The following is a 20,296-nucleotide window of genomic DNA, read 5'->3' as shown; positions in this document are numbered from 1 at the left end:
AGCTGATGCTTATTGCCGTCTTTTACAGGGCTGACCAGTCTTGACTGCTTGGAATTGCACCGGTTTCTATCTCGGGCTTATATAATTAGGCATTTAATGATATTGATAATTATGTGATGGGATGAATCATAGTCTACAGTTTACAAAGTCATTTAGACTATTCGGCTTCTCCAGACTTCCGGATCTAGACGTGTAAGTAAAGGGTGGATCTGGGGTTGGGACCAGGGCCGCGCCTTGGCTTCCTAATATGGACTAGCGCGAATCGTACAAGATGCCGGGCCCCGATCCACCAGGCCAACTTTGGGTAAAAGACCCGCCGTCACCTTTCCACTCTGACAACTCTACAACTCGATCCAACTTCATGCAACCTCGGACGGCACGAAACACTTGCCGGCCAACCAAATATGTCCGGACAGCCATGCCTGACGTGTCTTACGCCTCCAAATCGTGCTGGACTTGCCGGCAGAAGCGGGCCAAGTGCGATAGACTCCTCCCAGCTTGTCTCCGCTGCTCCTCCCTGAAGCTGCGATGCCAAGGCTATGACCGGCCGAAGAAGCTCGTCTGGACCAATAGCATGGCCAGCAGGGGCAAAATGATGGGAAGAGCTACGTTCGGTACGAGCGAGTCGACAGATAAGGTTGCGCTTGCAAGGCCTACTCTCCCGGGGTCTGTGATGCTGAAACGCTTGGCGGAGACAATGCAAGATGCATGTCACTTCTCGGTTGAACTCTCAAGGCCGCTTACAGACCCCGATCTGCAGGACATGCCTGATGACTTCCGGAGTTACATACGCTACTGTAAGCCGCAGCCCGATTTCTCCATGTCCGAGGCGCTGACCCGAAGTGATGCGCCAGTCGACTTGGAAATGTCGAAGGAGTGCGTGGTCTACTATCAGACATCCAGCAACCCCTTCTTGGCTTTGATGCCACTCATGGCCAAGAGTCAGGCGCTGTCTCATGCAGTGGTTGCGATATCCGCCTTTCACTACTCCCATCGAATGCTTATCAATAAGGCGCAGCCCCCCTCAGGCGAACCCAGAGGTGCCGATATTGTCCCGCTGTATGCGTCGCATGACCACGACTGGCAGTTGACTCAATCATGTTTCTCTCCATCACTGCAGACAGCTCTGGCGCACAAGCAGAAGGCCTTGAAATATCTGAAGTCTGAGATAGGTAGCCAGGACGTGACCAACAACGATGCGGTGGTTGCAGCCATCGTTCTCTTCGTATGCATGGACGTAGTGGAGTTTGGTAGCCGGGGCTGGGAGTACCATCTGGGAGGCGCCGGGGAGATTCTTCAGACGCGCAGGAGGGCCCTGGCGAATGGGAACTACGAATCTTCCCCCTGGCTAGAGTATTTCGACACAGCCTACACGACGTGAGAACATCACATTTGGCTCCCCACCTTCCCAGTGCTGACCCTTGTGCTAGATTCGGAGTCCTGGGCGCAACGCTAGCACCGGCAGAGGGTTATCTTTTCCAACAGCTCGCTTCACTAGATCCATTTCTTATGCAAGCTTTGCGACAGTCCGAACACCAAACCTGGGTTGGTTGTCCTGCCGAGCTACTCTACTTGATTTCGGTTGTGAACTCGTTGCGTTCGGATTCTTCAACTGTCACTGGACGGCTGGCTGCTATTAGAGAGCTGCGCAACAGCTTACAGACCTTCTCGCCTCCAGTATGGGCCACAGACTTCTCGGATTCAAACTACCACGAATCGCGCGCCCATCTTGCATATGCCTATAAGGCGGCAGTTGAGGTTTATGCCTCTCAGGTTATCGGGGTCGCTCCCGAAGCTAACTATTTGTCGAGACAGTATCTTGATGAAAATGTCCCGTCTGCAATACTCCATATGCTGTCAATACCCGCTCAGGACTTCCACGTCAAGAGTCTGGTATGGCCGGCGTTCATTCTCGGAGCAGAAGCGCAGACCACCGAGCTCAGAGACATGGTCCGAGCACTCTATTGGGATGTTTGGATTTCCTCATGCTGTTACAATGTCAGAAACGCGATCGACGTGCTGGAACGGCTGTGGGCGCGGAGTGCGTCTGAAAGCGCGTCGAAATCGTGGTTACAGTACGTTTGGGATCTGGAAGACAGCTGGTTGTTTCTTTAGTTATGGGACTGGCTTTCATACAGGTAGACCATCAGATCTCGGGAACGATAGATAGACAAGGGTCATACTTGTTTGCAACGCTTACAGCCAAGAGGAGGCCGTGACGCGACTAAATGCTGCAGGACGCTTAACCCCGGACGGAAGAAGCGGGTCGGCCGCGCTGCCATCCCAAAACCGGAGCCCGTGCAGCCCCTCAAATGGAGATCCCATGCGCCGGAACTCACGTTGGAAAATCGGGGACTGATAAGAAGCAGAGTTTCTGTCGCAGTTTGAGGCCAGCAACCATATTAGGTCATCCACACCTGGTCTTATAAATATGCATGTTTTCCCTTCATCGTTCATTCTTTGATTTTCTTGTCATCGTTTCGAGTCATTGCGTTACTTCGGCCACTTAACAACTCACAAGATGTCTGCCCCGCATCCCCTCTGCCCCCTCTCGGGTGCGGAGATCCAAGCCGCTGCACAGTTAATCCAGACTTGTTGGCCACAGTCTGTCTCTCTTCAGTTCAAGGTGGTGACGCTCAGCGAACCAGCCAAGGCTGAACTGGCGCCTTACTTGGATGCGAGTGACAGAGGACAGTCTCCGCCCCAACCTGATCGTCGTGCTTTCCTGGCTTACTACGTTAGGGGGACGGTAAGAGAACCAGAATGCCTCATGAGGATCAACTGAATGCTCACTGACTCGAAATAGGACCTCTTCCATGAAGCCGTTGTCAATTTGACGACAGGGAAGGTTGAAAGCAACGTCAAGCTGGGAGCCAACGTCCACGGCAACGTCGACTATGACGAGGCAGAGATTGTGGAGAAGATTGCCCTCAAGGACCCCAAGGTCCTGGCCGAGATCAAGAAACTCGAACTTCCAGAGGGCGCCGTTGTCTGCGCTGATCCTTGGATTTACGGTAAGGACTCTGTTTGCCTGACGGCGACGGAAGGGGGAGGCTGACGTTCACGAGGGTCGGATGGCGTCAACGACGACGAGCGTCTCTATCAGGTTTTCCTCTACATGAGAGACCCGAACAACAGCGCCGAGCCTGACTCAAACCACTACGCGTTCCCGCTTCCTATCTTGCCCGTTGTCGAATGCAACGAGTACAGGATCATCCGCATCGACATCTTGCCGACCGGTGCGGACAACACCATCAAGCCTCTGAGCCCTTATAAGCCCAAACCCGGAAACGAGTACATCCCAGAATGTCAGAATCTCCGCAAAGATCTCAAGCCACTTCACGTCAGCCAGCCTGAGGGACCTAGTTTCACTGTCACCCCTGTCGGAGAGACCGGTAATGTTGTTAAATGGCAGAAATGGAGTTTCTTCGTTGGTATGTTGAGACTGTGTTGGCCTAGACATTCGCATAAGCGATTAACTCTCAAGTAGGATTCAACCAGCGTGAAGGTATGGTGCTTTACAACGTCAAGTATAATGGCCGTTCGCTGTTCTACAGGCTATCCCTCTCGGAGATGAGTGTGCCATACGGTGACCCTCGCCACCCTTTCCACAAGAAGGCCGCCTTCGACCTGGGTGACGCGGGTGCCGGCACCACCGCCAACAACCTCCAGCTGGGCTGTGACTGCCTTGGAAGCATCCAGTATCTCAGCGGCGTCGTCACCAATGACCGCGGCCAGCCGGAACCCAGGGAAAACTGCATCTGCATCCACGAGCAGGACGCCGGGATCTCCTGGAAGCACACCAACTACCGGACGGGACGGGCTGCCGTCGTCCGATCTCGGGAACTGGTTCTTCAGAGCATCATCACCGTCTCCAACTACGAGTACATCCTCATGTTCATCTTCAACCAGGCGGGCGAAGTGACCTACGAGGTCCGGGCCACAGGCATTCTCTCTACGCAGCCCATCGACCACGAACTAGACAAGGTAGGCACGTCGTTCGGCACCGTCGTCCATCCCGGCGTTCTTGCCTGCCACCATCAGCACATCTTCTCCCTGCGCGTCGACCCGATGATCGACGGCCACACCAACCAGCTGGTCTACTCGGAAGCTCACAAGATGCCGCGGGATCCCGAATGGAACCCCCACGGCACCGGGTACGAAGTCGTGGACAAGGTCGTAGAGAAGACGGCAGGCCTGGACCTCGACGTCGACTCGAATAGGACGTTCAAGATCACCAACCCGAACTCGTTGAACCCCGTCAACGGCAAGCCGGTGGCCTACAAGATTGTGGCCCCGCCCTTCCAGAAGCTCATGAGCGACAACGACAGCTTCAACTACAAGCGCGCCGAGTTCGCGGACCACAACATCTACGTCACGACCCACAGAGACCGGGAGCTCTACGCGGGTGGCTGGCACACGAACCAGTCCCGCGGAGGGACCGGCGTCCGAGGCTGGTCGCAGCGCAACGAGACCCTGACGCCCGAGTCGGACATTGTGGTCTGGGTGCAGTTCGGCATCAACCACGTGCCGAGAATCGAGGATTTCCCCGTGATGCCGGTCGAGATCTTGAAGGTGCACTTGAAGCCGGTCAACTTCTTTGACAAGAACCCCGCTCTGGACGTACCCCCGAGCCAGCAGAGTTTCAACAAGAGCACCTTGGTGGAATCGAGCAAGGATGTTGGCGGCGCAGGCAATGATGGTTGCGGCTGTGGGTCACCGTCATCAAAGCTCTGAAAATGGATAGACGGTTTGATACGAAACTTCTAGCGTAGACTTGTACACATTTTATATACAATGCCACATTGAGTGCCCAAGCTGTAAGCAAGCCCTATACAACCATGTTGGCAGATGAATCAGGAACCCAGACGCCTAGTCCTAGGCGAAGAGCAACGGGTCTCTCAACATACACTTTATATTTATTTTTACTTGAAATCCCGCCTCGACTTTCACACGTTATGTGTGGGAGCAAGCAGCAGCAGCAATAGTGCCTCTATTGGTGGTGGTGATCTAGGTGAAGCTGAAAGGTGGGCTGCTACTGATCAGTGTTGGTATCACAGATTGGGTCGACCAAGAGGCAGTAATAGGCTGTATTGCTTGTTCGATGCTGTGGATGTAGATAGATGATGATGTATAACTGCGCCAAACAGAGGTCTCTTCTCAACGGCACAAAGGCGGAAGGATTCTCAGTCTGCGAGGATGGCGGCGGCAGCAGCGTGATGGACGCCCTAAACAACAGCACGAGGCGGAGGTTGAAGTTGGAGTCGAAGGTGGGCTTGAGACAGACGATATTCTTGTTAGCACAGCGACAGGATGTGGTGAGCCGGAAGCTGTCTCTTCTGTCGATAGCCTCACTAATTTGTGATACAAGCTATCCCAACCCTGCCAATCCTGATTCGAAGATGGCGGTAGCCAAGGCGCATACTTACGGGTCGAATAGGCAGACTCGTCGGCCGGGCCATCGTACTGATCAACCCATTGCGCCCGCGTACAATTGTCGATCGTCATTTTCTTCGGGAGTTTGCTTCGCTGACGAAGTAGCTGGCGATGGCGTTGAGCAGCCTCCTGTCGGGCCGCCTCATTCGCTTCCCATTGATCGAGTTCCGCCTTGCTGAGTTTCGACTGTGCAGAGGCTGGCAAAGGGGAGAGGAGCGGTTGAGTAACGTGGCCCACCACACGTCTTTCTTTCGTTGCTTCTTCTCTTTCTTCTTCTTTCTCTTGTCTTTTTCACCGAGTTCAGTGGAACTGGAGCCACATTATCAGAATAGTGCAAGTAAACTGACTTTCAAGACCCAAAACCATCATCACCATCCCCATCTTCTCCCAAGACCCTTCAGCTTTGGGACGCGTGATGTGTGCTACCTGTGGACCCTGGCAGTACGCATTAACTAGTAACAGCTTTTGAAAGCCCCAGTGTCGTGCTTGCCGCGTATGAGGGTAAGCATTAGGTTCATGCCGGCGAGGTTGTCCGCTAAAGTGGTTTCGGTCCGCTTTATGCAAGCTTTCCAGGCGGTACGACGGGGACGTCGCGTCTGCCGCCGCACCATGTTGAAGAGCGCCTGGGCGAACTTGGACATCTTGCTGGGTAGTGCTGACCACAAAAGCGCTTGACCATATAATCGATAGAAGGTCCATTTGCGCTCCAATATAGTATCACCAGTGCCACAGAGACTTGATTGTGCCTTCTGTCGATCCCGGCCTCGATGGTGGCGTGGTCGTTCTTGGTCTTGGCAGGAAGGCAGAGGCTCTGTTCCTCAGTCGGCGTCCCAGCGTTCCCTCACCCTCCTTATCCTCCCTTACCACTGCTTTTGTCTTGGCCTTGTCACCTGGCTTTCCCACACGAGTGCGAACGAAGCCTCGTACGCTTATTCGGTCCCGTTGTGTACAAAAGACATTTCCGAGCCGTTTCCTGCCAGGAGGGTCGGGGTGACTTCAGCTGTCTGCCTCTCCCTTTTGAGTCTCACATGAAGGTGCACTGTCGGTTCTGCAGTGATATCCTGGGTGGGTATAATAGAGACGTCATTCGGGGCCGTTCTTCCTCTTCCTTTTCTTTCTTTTGCAGCCACTGTCTTCGTTGTTCGGATCCCCCACGTAGGCGGCCGTCGTCGTAATTGGCAGGGGTGCGGTTGTAAAGCGTAAGTGTTGGTATCACAGGGGATCGCGATCGTGAAGCAGCAATAGTGTCAATTAGACTATTGGTTGCTTGGTGTAGATGATGATAAAAGGAAGAGGAAGAGGTTGCTGCCGTGGATATTCGTGATGGTGTAAGTAAACCTCCGAGGTGAATCACGTGAAGTGGGTCACGTGATTTCGGATCGGCTCCACCATCCACCGGTTGAATATCCCGACAGTAAGATTCTTGTATTGCTAAGTATTGTCATGTGCAACGCTGTGGCGTATTGTGGCAATCGTCTCTAGAATGCGCCCCAAAGGTTAGCTTTCCAAGTACCCTGGCAACTGGCAAGAACCCCGGCCAAGCACCCAAGACAGGCTCCAAGCAAGGAACTCACCTAAGGAATCCTGCCGACCCTCGATGGGGGCAAAGGACTCTGAGGGGGGATATGAAATTGAAGTTATACTTCCTTGACTCCTCTCACGGCGACCCCTCTCGCTTCTGTATGCAAAGCCGCAAACGCCGGAGTGAAGAAGGCTGAAGCGTCGTATGTCTTTCGTCGCGCCGTGCTGGAAGGAAAGTACCAATCCAGTGCCAACGCCTTGGCCTTGGCCCTCTCGACGCGGCTGACCGTCTTTGATATCGCCCCTGGCCAGTGTCAAGGTCTTCTCTGATGTCTCCGACTGGATGGATGAATTTGTCTTCCTGAGCTGCTCGCTCATGTTCATCTTCTCCAAGGTCTTTCAGAACCGCTGGTGGTCCTCCTCCTCGGGGGAGGATTGAGGACGGCCCGGGTCGGTGAAGAGCTGATGTCTCGTCCGGTGATGGGATGAGAGATGAGAGGGAGACTGTCCAGCCCCGGCTGCGGTCGCTCGAGTCCATTCCGAAGCAAAGTGATGAGCGATCGTTGGCGGTGGTGAGACGTATGTGTAGCTATATATTGCGCTGACTGAGCTACCGAGATCCCCAACCCTAACAACAGTGCCAATGAGGCAGCGGCCCTCGGGACGCTTGGGGTTCTCTTGGATGTGTGTGCTACTCTGGTACGAATAGGAAGCTCCGAGTATGGGGCCTCGGGCATCAGATGTCGCGCTGGAGAACTTTTCTGGGGAGGTAGGCGGTTGGATCGGGGTGGTCAAGCTTGGAAGAGAGGTATGTCGTAGTCAGATAGGTGATCGCGACTGACGACGAAGACCTGTCCGTTATCGACTGGTCGACAGGTCTTTGCATTGAACTAAGATATGGGATGATGAAGCCCCTGCGGTGCTTCTTGTACGAGTCGTCACAGAAGATGCTGGTCTTTTTCAGCCAATGGAACCGTAGCATAGCCCGGTACTGCTCCTCGTAGCTTCGCCCCTGCAGGAGGGTCGAACTTGTGTTCGATACCTGAAAAGCAAAGTTAGAATAAATATCGCAGGATGGGGTCTGCATAGGGAACAGTGACACATGCCTGTCTAAGCATTTCATTCACCCATCTCTCTTCCGAGATGGTGATGACCTTTGGATCCGACATGCTGATGAGCCTTCTTCGACTTGGTCAGGTCTTAATCGGCTCGAATGCGAAGTATCCTCTCGTCCACCAGTCGTGGGGTTGGGGCTCAAGGCATACAATGTTTGCGACTGTGTCAATCATGTCGACGTTGTCGCTGCTAATTGCGACGGCCTCCTATTCACGTCGAATGTTCAGTCAGTCTCTATGGGAGAGCTGGAGGAACACGGCTGCTTTGTCGGTGATGGCGACGAGGAAGCGAGCCCCCCCCCCCCCCTTTTTGGCCAAGGACCATGAAAAGAATATATACGCCCTCTTTGACGGGGATCGCACAACTCTTCAAGTAACTTCTCTACTTGACTGATAGGCATTATCCACAGTGCAGCCCACGAAGAGGCTAGGGCCAACCCTTCATCACCCTGGGCCTCCAGGGCAGCTTGCACCTGACGAATGAGTGTCATTGTTCTGTCGTGCTCGTCAAGATATTCTGACGAGCCTGTGCGAGGCGGAGTTGGCAGTGAGAGGATATTACTCCATGCCGCCCTAGGGAGAGAGAACCGATCCGACACGCCTAGGCTTTGCCTTGGCCGCTGAACTGGCCTTCTGACGTGCATCATATGAGCAACCGGTTCAGCAGGGAGTTCGGAAAGCTTCAGAAAACAGCAGCTTTCAAGAACGCATCCCCTACAGCCCAGCAAGCCCAAACGGAAAAGCTTCGTCAACAGAATGAGGACTACTAGTAAGCTCCTCGCGGGAAGAAACAGAACCAGGAGCCAGGCCAGTAGTAAGGTCGATCGAAATGCCCGGCAAGGCCGAAGTCCGGGTCGCTAGGCAAAGGTTGAGAGTAGAAGTATCTCGGGGGTCTGCGATGCCGGAGAGTGGTCTGATCACTATCATGGCGCCATTTATATGGCAAGCTTGTGGGTTTCGGTGGGCAACAATGGTGCGGTTGAGGGGTGTGGCTGACAGGGCAATATGCTGATCTTATATCGCGAAGCCAGAGCTCATCGCAGTATGGATACGTGGAGGTCGATAGATGATCTCCAAGGGGCTCTCTGCCTCAGACCCTGCCCTAGCTGAAAGTCGTTTCTAAGTAGCAATAGCGAGGGACAAGCTGGGATAGAGATGGAGGGACTCCAGTCCGTCGGAAACACGGCGAGGTAGGTCTGGGGCGCGAGTTGTCGGCTGCGTCTGCGTACTGGCTGGGAGAGCCACCTCCAAAAGCCGGATTCGATGCCGCAAACGGGTTCAAGTATGTTGATCAGTTGGTGGTCGCTCAAGGTGTTTCGAAGCTTCCAGTTTCCAGCTCCAGCAAGCCGAATCATGAGGGCCATTCGGTAAGACACTTTCATGATGTCAATGCTTGGCAGAGGTAGACCTTGAGGGTTTTTGATCTTCATCAAGAAAAGATGCCCGTCTGGGACCCGCTCACCACTTTCGAAGTGGCGAGCATCGAGCTCATCCATGGCATGGCACGGCTGTGTCAGCTTCGACCCGGTGTTTTTTTTTTTTGAAAGCACTGATGAAATCATCGTTGGCGTATCTAATAGTAGGTAGAACAGCGCCAGTACACCACTTGCTGGCATTGTCCAGAGTGCGGCCCAGAAGACGCTTGCCCCAAGGCATAGTACGTGTAGGGAGTCATTAGACCAGGCAGGCGATTGGTGAAGTCGTTCTAGTCGGGTGACTTCTTCTAGGAGGTGTCTGATGGCCGATCGTGTGTTGCGATCTGAGCCGTGTTCCTCCGTAGGGGGAATGCGGGGTTCTGGTGCGTTTATCTGCACTTTTAGTGTCAGAGATTGACCAATGTTGGGCAACAAGTGCCTGATGTCCTTGGCGATGCTGGATGCTACAAGGTATCGACGGATGGTGCTATCGGCCAGGACACTACAATCTTTGTCCTGGTCGTTCCAAGCGGATGTTGGATCTCTGATGAAGAGACCTTTGAGGTCGTGTTGTTTGGGTTCAAGTGCAACAGCGGCGTCAAGCTTATACTCCTCGAAGAATGACATTTGCAGCGCGATGGTGTGAGTCTTGTTATCGTGGAAGGCTATGCGAGGTGCGTTTGGGACGAGAGGTCTTTCCTGATTAGCTTGAATGGTCTCCCAACCCATTCTTCAGGAACTAGGCAGTTTACTCCAGCATTTCGTGCTGCGAGTGCAGTCAGGGCGTGCCGGGTTGCCGATGTAATACTACACCTGCCCTGGGATGTCTTCGTTAGACCACTCGTCATTGCGCCAGGGTGGTCGGCACTGTGCCATCCAAGGCACGTCGATCGTCACATCGGTGAACGCGAAGTTGTATCTCGAGCCCTTCGAAGCTGTGCCCGACGAGGTCTACTCGTTGCATGTAGTGTAGGTGGACCCGGGAAATCCGCAAGGCGTGTTCTCTGTCACCTTGAGAACCTTTGGCTCGCGGCTTTTGGTCTTGGGAGCTGGTTTAGGCTTCTTAACAGTGGCCCATCGTGCCTCCCAGTCGGCGATGGTGGCAAGTTTGGTGTCTGCCACTGTACAATGATACTTGGGGCTCGGATCGGGTTGGGCGAGCCGCTACTTGAGCTCATCCAAAGCTCGTTGGTTCGGATAGACTGTTTCGTCTGTACGAGGCACTTTCTTGGTCGGACTGCCTCGGCGTTACCTCCGCCGAGATCGAGGTCCGCCTCTATGCACCACGCCACGCCCGGACGTAGCTGGCCCGCCCCGGCGTCCTCCTCCTTCCTCACCTTGACCTCTAGGTCGGGTGGCTCGGTGAACTCGGGCTTCATAGTGGCGTTGAGACGAGGCGCGTCGACAAGGGTTGTTGACAAAGGGTAATGTGGTTCTTGTTGTCTGTTGTTGTTGGACAGAGATGCCTCTCGAGGGCGAAAGGCAAAGAAGCAAGACAACGTCTTCTTGTTTTGCTGTCTGCTCTTGGTGGCAGTTAGGGGAAGAAGGGTAATGTGTTTTTGATTGTTTGTTGTCTGCCATAGGAGGTGCCTCCAAGTGGTAAATGATGATGGAAGAAGATGTATTCTAAGGTTGTCAAACTTGATCCCATGGCGATCCATATCTGCCAGGCAGAGCAAGAAAGGGGTGTTGGATGCCATCACGTGAATGGTCAAGATGCCAAACGGGGTTGGCACGCCGATGGCCCCTTTTGATTCGAAATTGCGTTTCATTGAAGGACTGCGGAGGCACCGGAAACGCCTAAACATTGTGTCGGCGAGGGTGATTCGCGATTTCGTGATCGACGTCTTCCCCCAACAGACCGGAGGATGGTGATCTGCTGAAGCAGGCTGTTGGTGCAGGCTGCTCCTCCGGCCGGTACACGACGGGGCCAAGTAAATGGGTCGCCGAGCCTGTTGCATGGTCGAATCCATTCGAATGTTTTGGTCGCTTGAGCTTCGACAAGCACTAGTGCGATCTCTCTATTAATGGAATGCTCAATAGATCTCGTAACGTCTAATTCGTTGCGGCGGAAAAGAATATTCGGGTCAAGCTTCGCCAGGATGGAGCCGTTTAGGCCATCGAACGAGTCTTAGTCATGAACTCGTCTGCCTGCGCAGTAGTAGGACGAGTAGCTAACAAACGAGGTTGTCTCAATGGTGGTTATTTTCTAGGGTAACCGCCGATCAGTGTTGTTGTAGCCCGGGTCACCTGACCCGAAAGGTGACGATGGGATGAGGGAGGGAGGGAAAAGGGAGCGAGTGAGGAGACTGAGAACAAAAGGGATGCAGTCTCGGTGATAGGCACATAGTGGTGATTGTTGCTGTTCAGCCCCTCACTGGATCTGTGGGTTCGGGTATATATCGGCATTATGTGTGGCGTTGTATCTGTCCCGACAGGTGGATAGACAAGAGGCAGTATGTGAAACAACAAAAGAAGGTAGTCGGAAGAACTGCCCTTTATCGAGCTTTCTGGCCCTGGTATGGAGATTTCCAGCCCTGTTGATCTGTGGTGAGCTTTTGACCACGCTAGTGAGGTCTTTCCGTATCGGCAACCTTACGGTGCTCGACTTCGTCGTCCGGTGCTGGTAGGAAAGATGAAGATGAGAAGGGGAGGTAGACTCAGTAAAGAGCCCAGCCCCTGATACGAAGAGACGTCTAGGAATGACAATACATGGGGTGCTGTTACCTGACCCCTAGGGCCCATGGCCGGATAAGATGGACGGACTGATGAACGACGGGGAGGGGGGGAAGGATTGATGACGGCGAGGAGAATCCCCGACTAAATATCGTCAAACTAGAACAGAGAGAGAGAGAGAGAGAGAGCTGCCGAGGATGGAATAGGCAATTCCAAATGGTGGCGCGGGTTTTTGCTGCCGGCTCCCGCGCCGCCAGAGTCTGAGGCTGGATTGCCAGAAGCAGGCAACGACAAGACGGCAACAAGCGGCATGCGGCAAGCGGCAGACCGGCATCCCCGCAGTCACAATGGCGGCCAATCGAAAGCATTTTTTTGAGCCGCGCGGCCCCATCCGAGATGCATCGCGACAAAGACAAGCCGGGGCGTGGTGGGGGGGATTGCGGGTTGCCGTTGGCCCCAGCGGCGCCGGAAAGACATGCACCCTTCCGATATATCCCTCCCCCTTTCCGTATCTTACCTACCTGTCTTGGCCCGAGAGACGGCATGAGTCCAACAAATGCACCAGGGCGTTGTGTCAGACCAAACATCTTGTCCGAGACCACCAAGATCCCTGCCCTGGCCCTCCTCCTCCTTCCCCCATCCTGCTTGGGCACAAACACCATCGTCGTCCTTTTCCACAGCCAGCAATCGCAGTCCACCAAGGAGACAAAACCCTCGAAACCGTCAGTGCACATCCACCGACCTACCTATCTTGAAGATGGTGTAAGCAAGAGAGGACGTGGTGCAAGAAGAGAGAAGGACGGGAGATCAGACACACGCAAACAAACACACAAACACACACACACACATACACGGGCTGCCAGGTTCCGTGGGGCCGTCTCCCGTACGACAGGCGTCCCCCCGGGACCGTCCCTCTTCACCGCTAGGGCACCCTGTCCCCCCTCACCTCCGGCCTGCGGAACCGTGCCATCCTGCACGTCCCTGCGTCCACTATCCCGCCGTTGACGGCCCCGCGGAAACCGGCAGTAGTGTGCCAACCGCAGCATCCAATTTCCAGGACCAACCCGGGCCACAAAGTCGGCAATAGCTCAGTACCGCGGTTTGCCGCATGGTGCTTCCCTGGCAAAATGAAGCGTCGCTTGGACCCTTGTGTTCCAAAGGCGCGGCTGTTTGAAGGAACCAACGCCATGATTACCGGCCCTTGACGGGATGCAAGTCATGTTTCGTGCGCATTCCATGATGGACCGCGGTCCGGACAGAACCTTGATTTGGTTGCTGCTCAAAATAACTCTTATCTACCATGCCCTCTGATTGAGAGGAACGGGGTTCTGTGAGAAACGATGCTCTTGTCTAGAACCCCTCGTACAACACCTGACGTAAAAAAGAAACAAGAAAGAAAAAGGGTGGGCGGGAACCAGACACAAGCCCAACCGGCGGACAGCCAAATAGGCCATCCTTTCCAAAGCAGCAAATCAATAAACTCCGCCACGCTCAAACTGTCCCGAGCGGCGCCGTCCAGCCAGGATGGCGAATAACCAAATATCGGCGACGACCATGCCTCACTCGCCGCTTGGGACGGAGCAGAGTCAGCCCGCATGGCATTACCCCCCCTCCCATTTGCGTCCCGTATCGCACACGCCCAAAACGCCCACGCGGCCGAGTTTGCTCTCGCACCGCGGAAACAAAAAATTCACCAACCCAAGGGGGTATCTCCACTGCTCATCACCCTCACTGCAACGACAAACGTCCCCTGCGCATCGACTTGCTTTGCACAGCAGCATTGGTGCCTCTTAATCAATCTCCGAATCCGGCATCGCCGGGACATCGGGGGATTCGTATTCGTCCCACGTCCTCTCAATGACGTCCCTGTCATGTTTGGTCAGCGACATTGATGCTTTGTAGGAGGAGGGGGTTGCTCACCGTTCAATCTTCTCCAACTGAATACCCTTCTTGCTGCAAAAGACCAAAAAGCGCCGCTTGGTACGTTCTCGCTTAAACTCGACCAAGAGGTTTCCTCGCGGCTCGCCGTCAGGCGAGATCACGACGCCCTGTTTGCACACCACAACCACCTTGAGCGTCCCAGTGGCCCAACGCATCTCCTGCACATGGCCCAACTCCAGATGGAAGTTGACGGGCTTCGCGTATATGCCCCAGGTGAACGTATCACCTTCGGCGAGTACTTGATGCTCAAAGATCTGTTCGCCATCGTCCGGAATCCAGTGCCAATACTGCGTCACACCGGTGCTAACGGTGTTCAGCCGCGACTTGATCCGGCTCAGCGCCCAGTCGTGCTTGCCAATGTGATCGCCGCTGTAATCGTCGGTATCAGTGAAGCCGTCGTATACGAGATCCGGGTCTTTGGCCTTTTTAGGGAACTGTGCCATCTTGAACTTCTTGAAGGGCCTAGCAAACTCGGGCGTCGGCGACGCGCTCCGCTGTGGCTCGTCTTGAAGAACTGGGGCTTGTGAAGGCAATGACGGTTGGGGCTGGAGCTGGGACTGGAACTGGGGCTGTAACTGGGGCTGGAGCTGGGGCTGGTGCGTCGGCGTTGGCGCAAGGGGACGCTGCGAGACGCCGGGGAACTCCTCGTTGATGAAAAGTTTACGCTTCTTCGTACTCGGGGTACCCCTACCTGAACCGGGGGAGTCTCGCGGGGTCATCTTCATGCCCGATGGCCGACCGATGCTCTTCTTGCCGTTGGCGAGTCTCAGGGCGACGTATTTCGAGTCGTGGTAGAAGTCGTGAATCGTCTTGGCGAGGTTGAAGTTGGGGCCTTCGGCAACAATAAGCTCCTGCAAACGCTGCCGCAACCATTCCAGGGGCGTGATGTCAAGTGTCTTGAAGCCTTCCAGGGTCCGCAGAGTGTCGGCCAACCGGAAAATGGTGTCGTACGAAACCAGGCGGCTCATCATGTACTTCTTCCCCACCAGCTGGTAAGGGCAAAAGTCGGCGTCTTCCAGAAACTTCAGAATGGTCTCTCCGCGATTCACCTGCCGGCCGAGCTGGAACTTCATGCTGTTCTGCCCCTTCTCGAGGGCGGCCTGCAGCTTGTCTCGCCATGTCTGCAGAGTCGGTTCAATCATCGGCGCGATCTCGGGCCAGGATGGATCCCAGTAAGGGTGGTTATGGTCAACCTTCTCGACCGGAACACCTTCCATGCATTCAGGGTGTGTAAAAACCTTCCCATCGTGCTTGAGGGTGAGAGTTGCCTTGGTGATTGGGGTCAGGTCCTCTTCTGTTTCGTCGGTGGCCGTTGAGCCCTCGGCGACGCTCTTATCCCGTGAGTTTGGCCGACTAAGGGATAAGGGAGTTGTCGTGCCGTTGAAAAAGCTGCCGTCACCGAGGCGGTCATGCTGGGTCTCTTGCGCAGTCGCATTGAAGGCCTTGAACTTTGTGATGGTTGGTGTTTGCTCTGCGGCCGGTGCTTCGCAGCAATTCGATCTCAGCCATACACAGTTCCCGCATGCCTGTAACTCGGTAGTATCGAGACTGATGCATTGTGCAAAGGGACCTTGGCCCCTGGCACACTGACTGCACTGCTGGGCTTGCTTGCGGACGAGACCAGTCGCCTGGATAACGGCTCCCATCCACTTCTCCTCTGCCTCTCCAAGCTGCTGCAGGTCATCATGCTTGAAAACGACGCCGTCGCGAAGATGGACCGGTCTTTTCTGGGGCAGTCCAGACAGGTATATGACGGACTTGTTGCTGGATGCAAGTCGATTCACGGGCCCAACTGGGCGGCCCAGCGCATCAACAATTACGGTGAGCGGCGGCTGGTCAGCTTTGGCTGGAGTTGGTATCGACGGATAAAGAGCGTTACGATGGTCCCCGTTAATGATCGCGGTGTTGGGCGTGGCGTTGGGTGCGGCGTTGTGCAGTCCGTTGACCGTCTTGTTGGCCTGCGCAGGGTCGGCGGGCGCGATATTGCGACGCGGCGAGGGTGCAGCAAGGGCGGCAACGGCAATCCTAGCACTCTCTTCGTTCTCCTTGCGGCGCTCCTCTGCGAACCAGGCGGCCACAGCCCTGTGATGGTTCTCTCGTTGGCGCAACAGGTCCTTCCTGGCCTCCTGGAAGTGGTTGGTGATGTCTTCCAAGCTTTTGTGCTCTCGGGTAATTGCGCGGTGGACCTCGAGCGCACGCCTCTCGAGATCCTGCTTCTGGAGGTTCAAGTCCGTTAGGCGGCTCATGTAGTACTTGGTGTTGGCCATGAACTCGCCCTCCAGTCTCTCGTCGTCTTCCTTTTGCAACAGTTGAATGGATTGCCAGTAGCTTTCCTCATCCTGGGCGGTCGGCCTCCTGCCGTCACCAGGGTCGAGATGCATAGCGGCGGGTAACCGATAAGGCGCTAGCTAGACAGTGCAAGGGTCTACAAATGTAGGTGAATGAGTCGGGCGATTCCAGGGAATGCGGTTCATATAAATTTAGAGATGCCTCGTAGCCGAGGAGAACCGGTCGAACAAACGATTGACCTCTACTCCAGCACGATGGTGCGACCGATCCAGAAAAAGCTGCGATTTCGCATTGAAGTTGACGGGAGGACTAGGGTGGAAACGAAGTCCGGCTTACGCGTCGGGGGTTCGCGCAGGGGGTTTTTGGATAAGTCAGAGATGCCGTGTGCGTCGATCAATCCGCTGCAACTCTCGAGTGTTTATGCCGGTCCTTTGCCTTGCCGGGTATGACAACAGCTCCAGGGTGTCGGAACAGGTAGAGTGAAGTAATGGGGAGGTGACCGACTGAGGTGAGGTGACGGTGGATGAGATGAGAGTAAGGTGAAGAGGGAAGAGGAGGGAAAGATGATGGTCAAGATAGGAAAACCCGAGTCCGACGGGGTGTGTGTGTGTGTGTGTGTGTGTGTATGTATGAGTGAGGATAAGTCGAGTGAGACGCCAGACAGCGTGGGTTTTAGGACAGCGCTGCTTAGTGTGCTAGAAGAGGTATTGTGTAAGAAAGGGGGGAAAAGAAAGAGAAAAAAATTGCCTAATAGTAGCGCGGATGGTGGTGGTGGTGGGGAGGAAGGAAACAGCCAAGACTACCTGCCTAGGTAATCTACTGTGTACCTAAGCGGTCGGTCGGGTTGGATGTCGTTCTTTTGCTAGTTGAGTGACCTCTCGAGCTATAGGTGAATTGAATGCGGTAGGATATAGCTGTAGCAGCTACACTACGTCGGGGGAGTGGGGGCCGAAAGCTGGTGAATGAGGGCAGGGGGTTTGGGTGTGTGGACAGAAAGAAACTTGGACGAGTGGCCGGATATTGACGAGAAACAAGGTTGACTGCGTTGAAAAAGCACACGCCGTTGAGTCGACGTGGATGTGTTGCTGATGGCTCTTGGCGTTATGGACTAGACCGGACTATGTGGGCCGCACGGTAATCAGAGTCGAATGACCAACAAGTGCGATTTGCGGATGCAGATGCGGCTGCAGGTTGGATGCAACAGAGATAGTATCGCGTGTTGGCACGTGATCTGGCGCAAGAAAACCGGCCCTATCTTCTGTTTGGCTTCTCTCTCTCTCTCTCGCTCCCTCTGTCTTTCTGCCCGCGCGTCTCGTCTCTTCGCCTGATGCCAAGCAAATCGAACGAAGAGAAGGGAGAAGAATAAGGGGGGGGCGGGAATGAAGATGAGGTTCAAAAAGGCCGGATATCGACCGATTGATGAGGGACGTCAGGCGTGTCCGTCCGAGAGACAAGGAAGCACTAATAGGTAAAAGAAGACTGGATGACTGAGTGGGGTACGAGGGTGGCCTTGACTAGGTACCTAAGGTAGGAGGGTTTGTTTGGGCAAGAGCTTGTGTCTAATTAAGAACATTAAGAACAAAAGACTATTTCGAGCTCCAGGCCGATGCAAGGCAAAAGGCAAGCAAAAGGTACATGGTACAATACATACAATAGGTAAAATGAGTAAGAGCAGGAATGCGGGAAGGAAGGCGCATCAAGTACCTAGATACCTCGGTACATAAGGGAAATGCTATGTACCTATGCTACCTACAGTACCTACCTATGCCAACCTAGGTGTGTAAATACACTTTTGGTATGTACTCCGTACTCTGGCAGGGCAGGGCAGGAGAGGAGGGAGAAAGGAAGGAGGGCCCAGAACCACGGAACCATGACACCAATAACGACACATATTTACCTCACTCGCCTCACCTCGTATGCAGTGTACACGGCGAAGTGAATAAGTTGTCAAACGAGAAGGAGTCATCTTGATGCTCGTCCGATACATTCTGCCGCACTTGCGCCAAAGCTAGACAACAGATAGTTGCTACGTATAGACACAGATTAGCATAGCCGCATAACCACATAACTTAGAAGGGGGCAGGGGTGTGTGTTTTCATTCGAAGCCACCCTTGTTCTACTTGGAGGGGGCGGCGCTGCCCATACCCTGTGGGATAGTATCAATAGTTGAGGCAGCCTAGAGAGATAGGCGTGCATATTCTATGCAGCTACGGATATGCAACTTGGGTTTCCTTGACTTGAATTGCCTGAACCTACGTGTGCGGTGTGCCTAGGTACACTGGCTACTCTTTTTTGTCTTTTTGTCACGCCCCCCCCCCAATTTGTTTCTCGCTCTCGCATTCTGCCTATACAGCCAAACGTGAGTAATCAACCCATGAGGCATTCGGCCTGCCTACGTTCCTACCTTTCTTTGGGTTTCGACTATGGTTCAGAGTATCATTTTGTGCCCGTGCGTGCGACCTTCAGAAAGGGGTCGTCTTGGAGGATACGTACCTCAGTTTCTATTTACCTTTGGATCACGTACCGTAGCAGGTAGATATTCGTAGGTCCGGAGAAGCTAGCTCGAGCCCGAGTTAAACCCCGGCTAGTTTCTAAGATTGGCTAACCTCCCTGACCAGATAAATATCGAGTGAAACGAATGGAGGTCCGCATTGCGGTTGAATGTCGACAGGCCACGTGATTGGACGCAAGTGCGCGAAATGCTCCTAGGCCTCCTCACTAGCGCAACCCGATAACAGCCTTCAGCGCATCCGATAACATCCCCTGACCTGGGTCCCCTTCCCACCCTCACTCCTATGCTCTGTCATTGCTGCTTTTCCGACCAAGAAGATGCTGTCCGACTTTCCCATCCCTTCCAATGGGCAATCGATACTCTAGCATTTGTTATTCCTGACACAGGAGAGAGAGAGAGAGAGAGAGAGAGAGAGAGAGAGTGTGTGTGTGTGTGTGTAGAGGTATACGATGTATGTCCGTTTCCCAATTCCTAACCCCGCTCCTCCCCCTATCTCCCCTATCCCCGTTATCCCCCCCCCCCCTAAACATATCACAATAACATCCTCAAACCCAAACTTTGATCAAGTGTGTCATCATGAGAGATATATGAAGAAAGAAGAAAAGAATCATGGATGCATGTAGTGGGTGCACTACGTACAGGTAGATAGTATTGGCATAGCATGATTACTACAAGGTGCAACACAGATCGTGAGAACCTTTTTCCCCGCCCCGTCCCCCCCCTCGACATCCCCGCACGGCTCAGGCATTACATTGCATTGCGGATGACTCTATAACACATCTGTACAATGGTAGATATCACCACCACTTTGTTCCCCCCACCCATCCACCAAGGTTTATCGTACGAGTTGCCAACTCGGCCTAGAGGTAATCTACTATGTCCCGCTAACGACACAAGACATATAATAAATACGTGTTTTGCCGTCGCCGAGTTCCCAACAGTTTACCCTAGGGCAAACAGTTATACCCTTTCTTCACAGCCTCCCACACTTCCGGCAATGCGGCATTGCCGGGACCTTGACAGCACTTTTTACTTTGCTTTATGCTACAAAACCTAACCGATCGCCTCACTCACGACAACACTGGTGATTAGAGGATATTATTACGGTTATACATTTCTGATAATTATATATTTGGCTTCTTGCCACATTACTATAACTTGACTCGCGGAGGTATAACTTCCGTAAGCTCTGAAGCTTATATACTGTCATCTATATCTGTGCACGGTACGGATACTACACAGCAGCCCCACGTCGTGACGACCTTATGAGTGAATCTTGATGCAAATGCACCCGGCTTAATCCTGACTGCATCACACCGGCATCCCTTCCCTGTCTTGGGATTTCAGCCTCGTCGGCGTATCAAGTTGCTTTAGGTATTGCGTCATAATCG

At 53.9% G+C, this 20,296-nt stretch overlaps 4 protein-coding genes across 4 annotated transcripts; 2 read left to right on the top strand and 2 right to left on the bottom strand.

Moving 5' to 3' along the window:
* Positions 1–418: 418 nt before the first annotated feature.
* GLRG_10571 (uncharacterized protein) lies at positions 419–2,051 on the top strand (the record flags this gene model as incomplete). The annotated part of the gene is made up of 3 exons (XM_008101256.1): positions 419–1,377; positions 1,431–1,950; positions 2,004–2,051. 3 exons carry the CDS (start codon positions 419–421, stop codon positions 2,049–2,051), a joined length of 1,527 nt encoding a protein of 508 aa, XP_008099447.1.
* Positions 2,052–2,521: 470 nt separating this feature from the next.
* On the top strand, positions 2,522–4,737 carry GLRG_10570 (copper amine oxidase; the record flags this gene model as incomplete). Its single annotated transcript, XM_008101255.1, has 4 exons — positions 2,522–2,749; positions 2,807–3,014; positions 3,069–3,434; positions 3,491–4,737. 4 exons carry the CDS (start codon positions 2,522–2,524, stop codon positions 4,735–4,737), a joined length of 2,049 nt encoding a protein of 682 aa, XP_008099446.1.
* Positions 4,738–10,438: 5,701 nt separating this feature from the next.
* GLRG_10569 (uncharacterized protein) lies at positions 10,439–10,866 on the bottom strand (the record flags this gene model as incomplete). The annotated part of the gene is made up of 2 exons (XM_008101254.1): positions 10,439–10,608; positions 10,740–10,866. The coding sequence occupies 2 exons, from the start codon at positions 10,864–10,866 to the stop codon at positions 10,439–10,441; spliced, it is 297 nt and encodes a 98-aa protein (XP_008099445.1).
* A 3,087-nt stretch (positions 10,867–13,953) lies between these two features.
* On the bottom strand, positions 13,954–16,485 carry GLRG_10568 (uncharacterized protein; the record flags this gene model as incomplete). Its single annotated transcript, XM_008101253.1, has 2 exons — positions 13,954–14,029; positions 14,084–16,485. The coding sequence occupies 2 exons, from the start codon at positions 16,483–16,485 to the stop codon at positions 13,954–13,956; spliced, it is 2,478 nt and encodes an 825-aa protein (XP_008099444.1).
* Between the last annotated feature and the right edge of the window lie 3,811 nt (positions 16,486–20,296).

This window comes from Colletotrichum graminicola (assembly GCF_000149035.1).
Source record: "Colletotrichum graminicola M1.001 genomic scaffold supercont1.62, whole genome shotgun sequence".
NCBI classification, from domain to species: domain Eukaryota; kingdom Fungi; phylum Ascomycota; class Sordariomycetes; order Glomerellales; family Glomerellaceae; genus Colletotrichum; species Colletotrichum graminicola.
This window is presented reverse-complemented; position numbering and strand designations above follow the sequence as displayed.